The following is a 15,969-nucleotide window of genomic DNA, read 5'->3' as shown; positions in this document are numbered from 1 at the left end:
TCCTTGAAGCAAATGGAACAGTCCTCTCTGTATTCTCCTCATGAAGTTGTGTGAGAACAGCCCCAAGTCCATAATCAGAAGCATCAGTAGTTACAATTGTGGGCAATGTGAGACTGAATAATGCAAGTACTGGACTATGTACAATCAAGTCTTTCATCCTTTCGAAACTAACTTGTGCATCTGTTGTCCACACTAAGGTTGAACTTCTCTGTGGTAATTCTCGTAACGGTTCAATGACAGAAGCATAATTGGGAATGAATTTTGCATACCAGGAGGTAAGACCCAAGAAGGAATGCAAGGTTTGCAAATCTGTTGGAGGAGGAGCATTTGAAATTGCCAGGATATGATCTGGATCAGGTTTTAGTCCAGCCTGTGAAATTGTATGCCCCAGAAAGGAGAGTTCAGTTTGTCTACATTTGCATTTGGACCTATTGAGCTTGAGGCCTGCTTTGCTGATGCAGTTTAGTACAGACTGCAATTATTGTCATGCTCCTCAGTAGTATTTCCAAACACAATAATATCATCCAAATAGCACTGAACTCCATGTTGATTCTTCAGAATCAATGACATCATTTTTTGAAAGACACTTGGGGCTGTTGCGAGACCGTATGGAACATGTTTAAAACAAAATAGTCCCTCATGTGTAATAAATGCTGTGAGGTCTCTGCTATCTTCATGCAACATAACCTGGTGGTATGCGTTCTGCAAATCAAGAGTAGAAAACTTTTTTGCTCCACAGAGTTCTGCAAATACTTCCTCTATGTGAGGAAGAGGATGGCTGTCAATCACAATAGCTTTTTTGGCTCCCTTAAGTCCACACAAAGGCAAATGTCTCCACCCTTCTTCTGCGTCACTACTATAGGTGAAACCCATTCTGAGAAGTTAATCTCTTCAATAATGTCCTTTTGAACAAGTTTTCTAAGTTCCTCTGAAACAGCTTCCCTGACTGAAAATGGTAAGCGCCGTAATTTCTGTCGTACAGGCAACACATTATTCTGCATTTTAACTTTATGCAGAAACCCATAAGCACAGCCGAGTTTCTCCTCAACCTGGAGCGAGTCCCAGCTGAAACTGGTGTGTGTACCGCAAGAGTGCTTTGCTGAGGAAGATCAATTCGTCCATTAACTACCCTGAGATTTAAAGCAGCTAATAAATCTCTGCCAAGGATAGGAGTGCCTTTGTGAACAATGTAGAATTCCGCAGTTACACAGCGATCACCAAAAGTAACTATTGCTGGCAGGCAGCCAGACATGTACTGGAATATGGTCTTTCAAATAGCATACCAAGTGAAGTTTGGGTTCAGTAAGAGGCAAATCTTTAAAGTAATGCAAATAGATGGAATCAGGTAGTATAGATACTGCTGAGCCAGTGTCCAACATTAGCTGAATAGAGTGTGATTTGCCCGAGGGTATGGCAGAAACATTTACAGTGCACTTTATCTGTTCTGGAATATGTGCAGTAGTGATTTTGTCTACACTCAGCACAGTAACATCTGGTACTGTAACTGCATGCACCTGTTGATTGAACTGGCTACTGCGACATGCTTTAGCAAAATGCCCAATCTTTTTGCAATGATTGCACTGAGCTAGTTTTGCTGGACATCCTGTGTAGCTTGCAAGATGTTGTGGGGATCCACAGCGAAAGCATGCTTCTACTGTATTTTGCATTTGCTGATTCAGTGGCTTTTCATTAGTTTTCCTTTTGCAATTGTTTGTCTGCAGTGATAATGAACTTTTCTGCAAAGGAGTCACAGCCTGGACTGGGCCTCCTGTACCCTGGCTCATTATTTTGGCTTCAGCTGTAGCTGACTCAATCTGAGTAGCAATGGTTATTGCTTTTTCTAGTGTAAGTTGTGGTTCTAGAAGTAAGCGTTCTCTTACATGAAACTTTGTTTTCTCAATGAGCTGGTCTCTAATCATCTCATCTGCCATATTCCCAACGTCACAAGTTACAATCAGACTCCTCAGGGAAGCCATATACTGCATTATAGTCTCCCCTGGTTTCTGCTCACGCTGGCAAAATCTATAGCGATTAGCTACTACATTCACTTTTGGCACAAAAAAGTTCTTTAATACAGTGAGTGCAGTCTCATATTTATCATCTGCAAGGGGAAAAGTGTAAAATATACGCTGCCCTTATGCTCCAAGGCAGTGAATTAGCAGAGCACGCTTTCTTACTTCAGAAATCTCTGTAGCACTGATTGCAAGCAGATAAGTCTCAAACATACGGATCCAGGCAGTAAAAGCAATTGGAGGCTCACCTGGGCTTTGCAGAAAGGATGCAGGTGGGTTCAGAGGCAGAAGATCCCATCCTCGTCACCAAAATGATGTATCCACCAAGCAAAGTATTAACAACTTCAACAGAACTTTATTTACAGTGGAAGTCTCTTTTCCAAGCTGTAGCTACACACTCTGGAACTCTCCCAGCCTCCTCAACTCCTCCCCCCTCCTTCCTGTTTCCTGTCCTTTCAGACTCCCACAGGGCTGGCTCTAGGATTTTTGCTGCCCTAAGCAAAAACAATTTTGGCCATCCCCCCGTTTTTTTCTTAGCCCACCCCCGGCCCCACCTCAACTCTGCCCCTTCCCCAAATCCCCAGCCCGGCCTCCTCCCCCCAGGCTCTCAAGCCTGGGAGGGAGGGCGAGCAGCAGCGCGCAAATCAGCGGCCGCTCGGGATCTCCCCCTCCCTCCCAGGTTTGAGAGCCTGGGAGGGAGGGGGAGCAGTGGTGTGCGAATCAGCTGTTTCGCGCGCTGTGGCGTGCAAGCGGCAGCAGTGGAAGTGAGCTAGGGCAGCCAGGGCACATTTTTAGGGGCGGCATGGCTTGTTTTGCCGGTGCCTAGAGCCGGCCCTGGACTCCCAACAGCCAGTGCTCCCAGTTCCAATAATCACATGCAGCATCTAAACACCACACTCATGTGCATTACATTTTTCAAACTCAGAGCCTGCTGATTGAATGTTCTTAATGGAAGGCACTTCATTAGCTCCGGAGACCAGGCTGAGCCCAAGTTTTGCAGTTATCAGATTGTAATTCAAAATTCATCTAATGACAGACATTCCCTTAACAACCAACAGCCATGCATATTTACCCTCTCTCTTCTCCCTTTTCAATCCTTCCCAACCAGAATGCAGGAGTATACAAAAGTTTGGGGGGATCCAGGGAACAATCTGACACTGAGCACCCCGCCCATACCCTTCCAAAATAATTACCATGGAGACCGGGCAAATGGCCTCTTTTGCACACACATCCCAGAATGGGAATAGAATAATACAGTATTTTGTGTCAGAGTCAAATTTTGATACCCATGCCGTGTGAGCCCTTCAAAAGTACACAAAACGAATCCTTTCATTCCTAATCAGAATTCTGTTTTTCCTCCAATTTGTTTTAAGTAATCTCTCTGAATTTTCCACATTCCAGCGTAGGAAGTTACCAGGAATGTAACAATTTGACTATAAGACCTTTAAAAGGATATTCTTACTGTTCTCTACCTGGGTTTGGATGATCTGGGTCCCCAGTAGAGCAGCAGTATGATTCTTATCAACTCTGCAAGAGGATTAAGGAGAGCACCTCCTGACAGGAGAATCTGAAGGAAAATCTCTATGTTTCAACTCATGGAGTTTCCTGTTTCCAGATATTCTGTGTGGTTTTATACATACTGCATAACATGGCCCTCTGTGATTAAGTTCTCTAAGGATGATTACTGTTTGTTGATTCCCTCTTAAGAAATCAGTGACTATTCCAGACCAACAAACACAGCCAGTGGACAAGGATCACTAGAGCACTTGCAAGGAATGAATAATTTTTAAAATAAAATTTGCTTAAGTATTTTTAAAACACTTAACCTGATTTCACTTTAAGGGATTCTGTCAATTGCTCCAATAGGCCAAAGATTGATTTTTGAGTCACAAATATGCACTTGCTCAGTGCTTGTCCATTACTGAGTCTGTTTTCCTTGCTTTCACATTAAAGGATTAAGTACTTTATAAGAATCCTCTCGGAAATGGTCAGAATTTAGCATTACTGAATATATCTTAAAAGCCTACAGGCCCTGGAGCACTTGGCAGGAACTTGTGTCCCCTGCTCAGTCCTCCATAGTATACTTGACGAGCCTGGAGAGCTGAAGAAAACTAGTACAAGCATTTGGCAATACTAATGCTGCAAACAGTGGGTGGAGAAAACAAATCCTTTAACTGTGCATTTGCTGAAGTTCCGTTGAATGTGAGTCAGAGTTTAAGTGAGTTATTTTGTCGTACTTTTTCTATGATATAGCTATGTAGCTAGATATAAAAAGTAAAGCCTCACTATGTAAATTGAATCAAAACATGAATATTTTGCTTCCAGAATGTTTCTGGCAGGAAGAGGTATGCTGCTTTGAATTAAAATAAATAAATAAATCTTGAATAGTCATCCTGGCCCAGATCCATAAAAGTATTTAGGCACCTAAACCCCATTGAAATCATACTGTTGAGGATCTGGGCTCTGAACATACAGACTACAGAGATTAGAACTCTCTTTTTTAAAGCCATGTGTGCCAATGTCTTAATTAGATGAGTTTTTAAATCTCATGGAGATGTATACACTAATATGAGAAAAGACGCAACTTTAAACCATACATTAGCATGCTCGTAAATCAACAGGCATCAATGTCTATTGGAGGAGTCTTTGGCGGTGTTACAGTATCTTTACAATTGTGTGTCAATACACATTTTAGTAACTACTGCACCAGGGACCAAAACCCAACTTGGTATTAAGTAGCCTGGATTAGAGTAATGCACGACCAGGGACTGACTTTTTTTTGTTCTTATGCAGCTGGAAAAAGCTCACAAGATAAAGGTCTTCCTGTGAACTCTGCCAAGAACACTGGAAAAGTTGTATTAAAATGTTTTATGCTGCAAGAAAATAAACAAATAAAGAATAAATAAAGTGCAAACGTGACTCATTTCCTAGAGAAAGGATTTTGGACCTGCTGAGGTATTTTTATCCAAGCTGACTATATTTTAGGTAGAATTGACCATACCACAGAATTATAACAAGATGGGAAAAGTGCCTCTCTCTCTGGAACTTCCAAGGGTTCTAGCCTCACTAAAATTCCATTTCTGTGGTGGAGTCTATGTGGGCTTCTCTGGCTGCCATTGTGTTTAGCATGATCCTCACTCAAAAGCCCACTCATTCCTGCTCCTTAGTGCTCACAAGGTGAAGAATGCTTCCTTGCTTTACGGGGCAGGGTAGGGCTGGGAGGGGGGCGGAGTTGGACAGCTGCCCAGAGGAGAGAGGGAGATTGCCTGCCTGAAGATGCCCAGCCTGGGCCTCTCCTTCTCTGGCTCTCTGCCTCCCATTGGCCAGCTGGGAGCGAACAAGGATTGATTGGCCCCCATGTTCCATTCTCCCATTAATTTAAACCTTTTCCCAGGCTGTAGGGACCTCCTATCCTCTTTAGCTCTCCTGCCCACTCCTCCTTGTAGTTTTAGTGTATGAGCTGGGTTTTTTCAGGGCGCTGTGGGTCTGACTGATTGCCTGTTTGGAGGTCTGGAAGGAATTTTTCCCACTAGACCCAACTGGCAGAGATCTGGTGGGTTTTCTCACCTTCCACACAGCATTGTGGAGGCACAAGGGTGAAGTTAAAAGGGGCACAGCTTGGAAATGTAATATTAGAAATATACAGGAACGTTAGTTCATTGTGTTGCAACTTGCAGCAAGAATCCAGTGCAGATAAAGGCCAAAAAGGCCCAGCTCCCAGATATAAATGAGACCCAAGATTTCATTGGTGGACCCTGTTCCTGTAAGAAGTTGAGACCGGAAGACTTTGCAGACTAAGGTACTCCCTTAGCACCCTCTACCCGCCCTCCCCTTGTGGGGCGGGAGGCCAAGAGGATTCAGAAGTGAGCTGAGTCCTTGGGGTAGCCTGAGGAAGGTCTATCCTGAGGTATTGGTTATATGGTGGGAGCCCATGTAGCCCCACACAGCTGAATGGCTGGTATGTGAGAGATGGATTGAGCCTGTAGCACCAGTCCTCAGTGTTAAACTAACAAAGGTGCAACCTGCCATTTAAATCCATCTCGGTGTCTGTCTGTCTTCATCTGTGTGTCCTGATTAAGCCTCAGCTACTCTCTTGCCAATAGACTGAACTACTCAATTAAATATGCTCAGAGAGCACAACAGAGGTGAAGGATCTCTGCAATTACCTGTGCAAACCCAATGCATTTTTGGTAACTCCCTTTTCTAGCCAGTCACTTTCTAGACTGTCCCACTTGTTCAAGTTTATGGATTAGGATGGCTGCAATATGTTTCTCATTGTGTTAATTCAGGTACTCTTTGTCACACTATCCAGAGTGACTCACAACCATGAGTACCAACCTCAGGGCAAACTGTCAAAAGCAGGGCAGACACCCCAAACTGATGGTATGTTCTATAATTAGATTTCACGAGCCCCATACGACATGTGAACTCCCCAAGTACTGCAATAGTCTTATAATGGAATCATGGACAGACCCCTTAGACACACCGGTCTATCTTGTCACCCAGGCAAGCTGGGCTATGTGATAAATGGTCACTTATACCAAAAATCACAAAATATTCCAGGTTACACCCAGTCCCAAGAGATCAGTCACTCACCTAGGTTGATTTGCATCCTAGATCTCACACCAAAGACAACACTGGTAGCCAGTTCTATAGTGAACTAATTAAAGGTTTATTAGCTAACAAAAAGGGAATGAGAGTTATTGAGAGGTTAAAGCAGGTAAAATTATATATACTGGTGAGTCACAGTCTATAATTCCAAATGGTATCAGAGATGTAGTGTTCTGCCAGTTTCCCAAGTGTCTCTCAGGGCTACCCAGAAAAACTCTGGGGATCTCAGTCTTCTCATTCAGTTATTCTGTTAAATCCACACTGTCCAGAGATGAAGAATTTTTCTTTGCATCCATACTTATAGCTTCTTTTTCCTCACAAAGAAACAAGTTGACAGTGTCACTACTCACATGGGCTCTTTCTTTGAGGATGGAGAGAAAGGAATGCATTTAGAGACTTTCATCTCCAATCATCACACACAGTGCCCTCTTGCTTTGAAATGTGCAAGAATTAGCACTTTCCTGTTAAAATTCTGACTTCTTTCTTATTTGATGGGTTATTTAGTAACAGGGTATGTACAATGTAAATCATAGAACTGGAAGGGACCTCGAGAGGTCATCTAGTCCAGTCCCCTGCACTCATTAAATGTTTGCAATTACATTATAACAGGATACAGATAAGTGAAAACAATGCATGCAGCATCCCATTAGTTTGCATGAAGTTTAAACAAATACACTCATACATTTAGCTATCACTTTGATCTATAGTAATACACAAGGGAATTGGCCTGGCTGCCACATATGTGCAGTGTAACTGTAGCTGTGTCAGACCCAGGATATTAGAGAGACAAAGTGGGTGAGGTAATATTTTTTATTGGACCAACTTCTGCTGGAGAGAGAGAGAGAGGCTTTCGAGCCATACAGAGCTCTTCTTCCAGCTATGCATTTGTAAGTGTTCAGTGAGGCCTGGGGCTTTGGCATGAGCTGGTACCTAGTCTGCCAGTGTTACTCTCTTATTTTGCATTAATCCCAGGCAGAACGAATGTATACAAAGTCTTTGTTTTTGTGCCTCGTGCCAGACCATATTATTGACAACATGGGATTCAATCCTTTCAAATGGTTGGTCACTGCATGAAGCAAATCCGAAGTTTCTGTTTTGGCCTCATTTGTGATTTACAGACGATTCCTGATCCCATGCCCCCTTGTGCCATTGTGTTATCTTCTTTGCACACAGTGCCCGTGGCAGTGCCTTTCTCATGTATGAATTCTGGCTCCTCAATTGATCCTCTGGTTTTGCCAGAAGAGCACTGCAATACAGTGGGCCAAATTCATACCTCTTGCAACTCCTTTGCCTATACTTCCCTTTCCCCCATAACAGGCATGTTTCTATCAATTTATCCATGGTAGGAGCAATGAGGAGTTGTAATTTGGTATGTGGTGTAAAAGTGTCAGTGCTTGCATACAGGAGGTATTTCTTGCAGAGGATCTCCTGTATGCAAGCACTGACACTAGCTTCAGCGTAAAGCCCTGACAAACTCGTGAGTGCATGAGCAGATGCACGTGTACATAAACACTCAAAGGATGTTGTACCACTCAGGCTGCTTAAATTACATTTCCTGTGTTGCAGTGCCTGCAGCTGAGCCAGTCCATTGCGATGAAGATTTCAATCTATTCTGCCACAGCAAATGCAGCACAGCAACTCACTGAAGCATAATTAGTGGCATATATATAAAGATATCACTTGCAAAATCATGAAGTTTAGCTTGGAACATTAAAATGACTTTCCATCCGAAGCATATCCATTCTGATAACTGTGGAGACGAGTGGAAATGAACATAGCCACTATACTAATTATACACACTTGCACCCCTACTTGTTTCCCCTCAAGAGGCCTTGGGAACCTTTAGCTGCTCAGCTGAGCAAGTTACCCAATATGCCATTTATTGTCCTGAAGAGCTAGGACAAAATTCAGCACCGGGTACACTAATCCATTTAGAACAGCAAATGATAGGACAAGTCTGAGGTAGCAAATTTGTTCCATGGGTGTTACCAGATCCTTCAACTATTTATACAGATTACCCTCATCAATTTTCTCTAAGTAAACTGGCTCTGTTTTGATAATGAAGGCATTTTAAACAGCCATGACACCAGGACAGACTGCATATTAACAACTTGCACAGCTGCTAACACCCCGAAGACACAGTTTAAAGATATGAAGTGGCTTGTTTAATGTAGACTGCAGTGCAATTTGACAATGTCCAAATGTTCACTTTGGAGCTGGAACAAGATTAGAGGCATCTACATTATCTGTGAAACACTGTGCTCTGTACAGTCAAGCTTGACTGTAGAAGTTGTTTCCTTTCTTGGAACAGAATTGAAAAGAACAGAGCATTCCTGTCAACACTGCCATACCATAGTGGTGGATAATGAGCCTGTTTCGCACATATATAATTACTACTTACGTGCATTCTTTTCTACACCCACTGCACTGGCACATTGTGAGTAGAAATACAAATCCGCCTACATAGCTGAATTCCAGCAAGGTGGCCAATAGTCATCGCGAGTCAATAATTTGGAATGGTTTCATTAGAACCAAGGGGTCCCTAGCACAAAGTTTATGTCAACAACCTAATGTCAGCCATTCTGTGCACACAGATTCAAGGCAAAAGACAAATATTTACTTTCTGTGAACTGTTGCTGAGCATGTTATTTACAGTAGGCCGGCGCTGGGTAGCTTTGCTAATAATAAAACCCAGATGTTGATGGGAGAGCTTTAAAGCTCTTTAAAAGGAAGAGGTCTCAGACCTAAAATATTTAGATACAGTATATGGTTCCACATTTGCCAGTCACATCAAACAATTTAAATAAGCCTACTTTCTTTCGGAACAAAGTATGAAACAGTGTTGCTCTGGCCATCAAGTACTACACCCCACGCTAATAAGCGTTGAGATATTTTGAAATCTAGAAGAATGAATGGGACTTTTTGAGGAAATGAGAGCAAGATGATCATCAAAGAGGCTGCCACTGTTCCAAGTTTTACCTCGGCTCTGCTTCAGCACTCACACTCTACAATTCCAAATCTGATGCCACAATTGGGAATACGTCACAGTCCTGGACAATGCCGGGCACCCTCAACTCCCATTGACTTTCAGAGCAGTGGAAAGTGCTCAGCACCTTGCACAATGAGGCCTTTAGTAACCAATGCCCTGCACGGATGTCAAACACAAGGTAGAGGACTTAATTCTTAAATGGCCAAACATGAGGGAGTGTCACGACTAGAGGAAGAAATTCTAACAATGTGCACCTAAATAGTTCAAATGACAATCACTGATGTAAGTAAATCAGCTCCATCACTTCCCCTTAATAGGCTCTGACTCATCTCTCTACAAACAAACAGAATAAGGTACTATTTGATGCAAATTTCGTCTATTGTAATTACAAAGGTTTCCACAATTTGACCAGCTCCCTAACAGGTCTGATGACATTCAATGGCCAGATTCTGCCTGCCCCTTTTGAGGGTGTGCAGTGGGAGGGTGCAGTGGAAAGGGCTAAGGATCTTCTCACCCCTTATGAGCCCATTCTGGGGAGTGCAAGGATTTCTCCCACTCTGCTCCCTCGTGGGGGCATATCACCTGGCAGAGGGCAAAGAGAGGGAAGGGCCATGGTTGCCCCACCTGTGTACCAACAAGCAGAGTGATGCAGAAGGGGGTGAAAGGAAGTTTCAGCGTGCCACCGAGCATCGGGGCTTTGTCTGTGTGGCACAATCTAGCCCCAGATAAATCATTCACTGGAGGTGAGGTTTTCTCCCATGAATTTGTGAACAATTTAATCTATTTAACGAGCTGCCAAATATCCCAAGTTTAATCAGACACTTAGCTGCCTTGCAGGCACTCTGTGTTATGATCCAGTGGGAACGATCTACACTACCCTCAAAAAACACTTTTGACTGACCCTTAGCTCCTGGAACAATGAAAAGGGCTCTGGAGGTATTATAACCACATGCTCTAGTAGCTAACTTAAAATAAGGCAATGTGTCACATGGAAAAACGTGCAATTGTGAAATGCAATGTATATAACTGCGACTAATTCTGTATTTTGGCTGGACAACAAAACAGAGCAGTTGGATTTGCTGTTGTGTTAAAAACAGTCACTTGATCATTAGGGACTTGATTATGCCATTTAAGCAGAGTCCACAATGAGGGGATACAGGCCACCATGTCAGGAAAAACACTGCAGGCTTTCTGGCTTAGCAGGCAGAATACTTCCTGGAATTCCTGGGCATATACAGGCTGCATACTCACTGCTATACCCTTTTATGGGGTATAGCATACACCCCTCTCTGGCATGGCCCCACCTTCTTTCCACCCCCTTTGAGGTGACATAAGGCTCCAGGGGCATATAGACGGAGCATGGTGGGGAATCATTCCTGCAGTCCCCAAAGTACAGAGACACAAATCCACAATGGCATTGCAGTGCCTAAATTTTAGGCGCCTAGCCACCCCGTGGAATCTACGAAGCCTGGGTTAGATGCCTAGGTGCTCTGTATAATTAATGGTGAGAGATAGGTGCCTGAGAATGGAGCTAAAAAAGCCAGGATGCTAGGCAAGAAGCCACCTAAGCTAGCCAATAGCAGGTGCCAAATAGAGGGGAGTGTCCTAAGCCCCATCCCTCACTACGATTAGGCATCTAGGTCCAGGCTGGAGAGAAGAGCCTAACTCTGCTTGGAACCCAGAGCCTGGAATCCACAGCTGGGAACCCCGTTCCTGGAGCCAGGTATCTGTGCTGTTTCTTGCAAGAACAGTGCCAGTGAACACCTAACTCCACACAAAACAGTCAGGGGGTGGCCACTTCCCTTATTATCTTTCACCCAGTGGTAGGGGAACTCACCTGTGCATTCAGAGATCCTGGTTCAGTTCCACCCTCTATCTGATGAGCAGGGATTTGAACTTGAGTTTCCCACCTCTCAGGTGAGCTGCTACTAGGAACCAGGTTCTGGAGCAGAGCTAGTCTCCAGGCAACCTCATCAGTACAGCTGGCCTGCAAGCAGGCTGCCTGATGAGCCACACCACCTGAGTGGCTCCAAAGGCCAGCAGCAGCAGTTCCGCCAGCCCTCAGTGCTCATACCCACCACTGTGACTGCTCCTCTGTTACCTTGGTCCTGCTGCTCCTGCTTTGCCCCCAGCCTTGCCTCTATCTTGCACCTGCCTTGAACTCCGCCTTGCCTGATACACTGCTTGACCAAATCCTGACCTCCAGCTCAAACTTTGGCTCTGGCTTCTTCTGACTACAGACTCTAGTCTGGCTCTTGACTCTGGTATCCAGTTCCTGCCCTCCGGTCTAACTTTTGGCTCCAGCTTTTGACTACTGAGTCCAGCTCTGACCTTAGTCCTTAGTGCCCGACGACTGCTCTGACCACCAGGCTAGACTGCCCCTGTCCCGGTCACCTGACAGGTGCCCTAAGACAACTGGACGATAGTGTCATTCTCACTCTGTCTCTTTGGCTCAATGCATATTTAATTATCTATACACAGTGGAACAACTTCAGCTGCAGAGACAGAGCACCCACATCAGACTATCCATAGCTCAGTGGTTAGGCCACTCACCGGAGAGGTGAGAGACCCCTGTTCAAATCCCTTCTCCTTATTGGGGGGTGGGGTATAAACTGGGGGTCTCATATGGGGGATGAGTACACAGGGATAAAGGCTATATGGGAGATTGCTGCTGTCCTCCAATGATTTTGTGTGGAGTTAGGCATGCCCAAAGCATGCCTACTGGATTGGGCCCTGCTGAGGAGATAGCTGGGAGAATGCCAATCTGTACCTGGTTTGAAGGCCACACTGGGGCTTCGGTGTGAGTTAGGCAGCAGGACTCCTGTCTAAGGCAGCACTGTGCATGCCTGGAGGCAGAAACAAGCATCTAGGGGACTTCTACAGCAAAAAATATTGGCACTGAGTGATTCTAGGCACGTAGAGTTAGAAGGCAGCCAAATGAGGGGTTTGAGGCTCAGTGACACCTACATTTTTAACTTAGGCACCTAATGTGGGAGGTTGGGATCTTAAGTCTTTTTGTGGATCTGGGCCAGAGGCTGCAACTTTACTTGGCCCTTCCATGGATCATGCAAATGGGGAAGGCAACTTACACCTTCCCCAATTTCCCCTGTGTATCTGCATGAGGTCCAGGCACAATCTGGCTGGACAAGTACCAGGACTGACCAATTACTAGTATCATGGAAGGATGACATATTTATCCTCCTGATGCCACCAAACGATGCTTCATATCTTGCTTACAATATGTGGAGACTTTCACAACCTACTAAGTCTTCCCTGATTAACAAGAATAGTTGTATGGGGCTTATTCTGTCACCCTTACTCAGACGGAGTAGCATCTGCCCCCACCACCACCACCACAGGTAGCCCCATTGCACTGGGCTCTACATTACTGATTCCAAAGTTTAGTGTCCTCCAACAGATAGGCAGGCAATGCCAATATTTCCAAGCTTTACCTTTCTTCGTCTCCTTGGGAAGAATCACTTTATACAGAGTAATTTCTAGCAAAGAAATGATACACATTTACAGCTACAATGTGACACAGCACCACTAAGAAATAAGATATAACACAGCAGCTTGTAAAATAAAGTATTTGAGACAGGGCCAAATTGTGGCTGTAAGCCACGGCTGCCTGGTGCGGGGGAGAGAGAGAGGAGAAGTCAAGTAGCAGTAGGAGGCAATCCCCCGATAATCAAAGGCTAGGAGAAACCTGGAAATCAATAATGCTGAAAGAGACTTGTAGACATAGCCTGCTTAGAGTTTATTAGTGTTTAGGAAATGGAAACATTAAAGAGAACAAAAGTCAGGCCAATATATTTTTTGGGTTGACTGACCACGGGTATGACATCAGCAGTAGCAGCTAGTAAGAAAGCTTAAAAATTGACAGAACTCTAATCTCCTTTCAGAAACAAGTGGTAAAATCACACATGGGAAGATGTGCATTTATCTGGATAATTACTGAATTACCTGCAAAAATCCTCTACACATTAATGGGAGAGCAGTTTCCACTTTGCTGAACTACTGTTATATATCAGCCTACCGTTTTGTACAAAAATATCTATGCCAAAAGTGAGATAACCAGTCAAAGATCTATGGGCTCAATCCTCCAAGGTGCTGAGCACTCCAAACTCACATTCAAGTCAGTTGTAGGTGAAGACAATCAGCATCTTACCGGACTGAATGTAATTGATATCATTGACTGCTCTGTCTCTGGTAGCAGGTCTGTTGTGCTAGATCTATCTCTTGCAAGAGCTTCATGTTTATTCTAAGTATTATCAATGTATGACCCATACAGTTATGACCACATGTGGGTTTCTACTTGTGTTTTTCTGTACTATAGGTCTTCATCTGACTGTCCAATCCAAGATAAACATTTTAGTCAGTGTATTGCTGTATTTAGCTTTACATGAGAACTAAATCTTCAGATGATGCTGAAAGTTGATCCAAATAGTATATGCATCATACTCTGTATGAACAGAAAATGAAATACATGTAATGTTTGCCCATCTTTCTCATAGCTTGTTCCTAACGGTAGCATTCATAAATTACATGTAGTCCAGTAACGTAACATACTTGGCCAATATGTAAAAATCTCGCCGTTAGCATTTGCTAACATGTGGCATCCCTCCCAGCAAAGTGAAAGGAATAACTAGCTGGAGATTTGGCTGTGACATTGCCACACATTGGGCGGCATGCCTCAGTTGGAAAAAAAAAAAAAAAAAAAAAGAAAGAAAGAGATTTGAATATTCCCCAAAACCTATCTCCAATCTGTATTTTTCTATGCAGTACCTTTTTAATGCTCTCATAACTATAGAATCTAGGTGTTGCCTACATAATTAAGATCCACAATTAATTCTGGTTGAAGAAGGAGCTAAACTCTTTTTAAGGTAGATTATCGTCCGTGCTGCAAACCTAACATTTCAATCTCGATTTGCTTTTTCTTCAATAGTATGTAAACTTCTAAATCAATACAGTATCTTTTAAAATATGCTGAAAAGTTATATCATCTGTACAAACTGCAAGGTATTGACTGGTATTGACCATGTTACAAGGCATGCATTATATAGAGAAAGAGAAAAAGGGATTTTCATTCACAGGGATTTTCATTTCAGCATGCTAGTCAAAAACTAACTGAAGAGATCTGAAAGGCACAATGTGCTCAGGCATTCTGGAGCACAACTTCGTAACACTCAGAAGCAGCATCACATAATGCCTTAGAGATCACACCACACTTAGCACTTGCTCCTGTTAATACCAGAATGACAGATCTATACTACCCTTCTGCATCTCTGTAAATCCAAGTGTAATTTATAGACACCATATAACACATGAAGTGATTTTTTCTCTTACTGCACTCTCAAATAACCTTGAGAGAGCACATCATATGCTCTCTTACTTTTGGGGACCAATTTATTGATTTTAGCCCCCCACCCTTCCAGAATAAATGGCAATTATAGCTCTTAACTAGCAGCAACCTGTCCAAGTGAAGCTGAAAACAGCAGTCAGCAAATATATTAGAAATTTGAAATGCACAACTACTTTCCATATTAGGAACCCTTAGCCTCAGTTTAAATAGTGATCTGGGGAGTTTCTTACCTTCTATGACCTGAGCCGCTAAAACAACAGGGAGAAATGAACCCCAGTGCAGCAGTAGCAAATTCCAGGGCCGCCAGCAATGCCTGGAGCAAATTTGCCAAGAAGAGGGAGGAAAAAAAGAAGAAAAAGATGAGACTAAAAGTTAAAGGCAGAAATTCTAGAAAAAAGTAAAAAGTTAGCATTCTTACCTTGAGAGCATTTTTTTTAAAGTTTGTTGAAAGACCTTAAGTGGGAAAAATGTTCAGTGAACATGAATTTTTACTTCTGAAAAGAAAAAGTTAATAAAAATTGGAGTCTGTTGTCTCCTCCAACGTTCGAGTGAAACAAAGGCAGCTCTCAGGCTCTCTCAGTGACTCATTGCAATGAGTGCTCCAACACTGAAATCTGACTCCTTCTAGATTTTCCTTTCAGACCACTGCCTTAAACTCCTTAACCTTATTCCCTACCTTATTAATGGAGACCCACTTTTGCTGCACCTCCTTCCATTGCTATCGTTATCCACTCTTGCATCTAACTATGCAGCATACGTACACTAACACATTTGGTAGAGTTTCCCCACAGCCTCTCCCCTCCACCACTCATCACCTCCACTCCCTTACCTCCAACATCCTTCCATCCAATATAGCCCAAACTAGGCATCTCTGTATGGTATTCAACACTTCTCCAACCAGACAGATTTGCCAAGCTATAACTTAAGCAAGTTTTAAAGTAATGAACAAAACAGAAAGCCACCCCCCCCCCCCCCTATCAACTGCAATATACATC

The 15,969-nt window shown here is 43.4% G+C and overlaps 1 protein-coding gene across 2 annotated transcripts in view; it reads right to left on the bottom strand.

Annotated features, from left to right (window-relative positions):
• The window catches only part of COL15A1 (collagen type XV alpha 1 chain), a gene marked incomplete in the record, with an annotated part of 278,369 nt that extends 262,601 nt beyond the window's left edge, over positions 1-15,768 (bottom strand). The window contains 2 exon segments of one of the 2 annotated variants that reach the window (XM_034761429.1): positions 15,205-15,287; positions 15,393-15,768. In XM_034761429.1, coding sequence (XP_034617320.1) covers positions 15,205-15,287; positions 15,393-15,403 — 94 coding nt within the window. 2 annotated transcript variants of the gene reach the window in all.
• Between the last annotated feature and the right edge of the window lie 201 nt (positions 15,769-15,969).

Source organism: Trachemys scripta, chromosome 2 (assembly GCF_013100865.1).
Source record: "Trachemys scripta elegans isolate TJP31775 chromosome 2, CAS_Tse_1.0, whole genome shotgun sequence".
Lineage (NCBI taxonomy): Eukaryota > Metazoa > Chordata > Testudines > Emydidae > Trachemys > Trachemys scripta.
The sequence above is the reverse complement of the archived record's forward strand: the minus strand, read 5'-3'. Positions and strand labels throughout refer to the sequence as shown.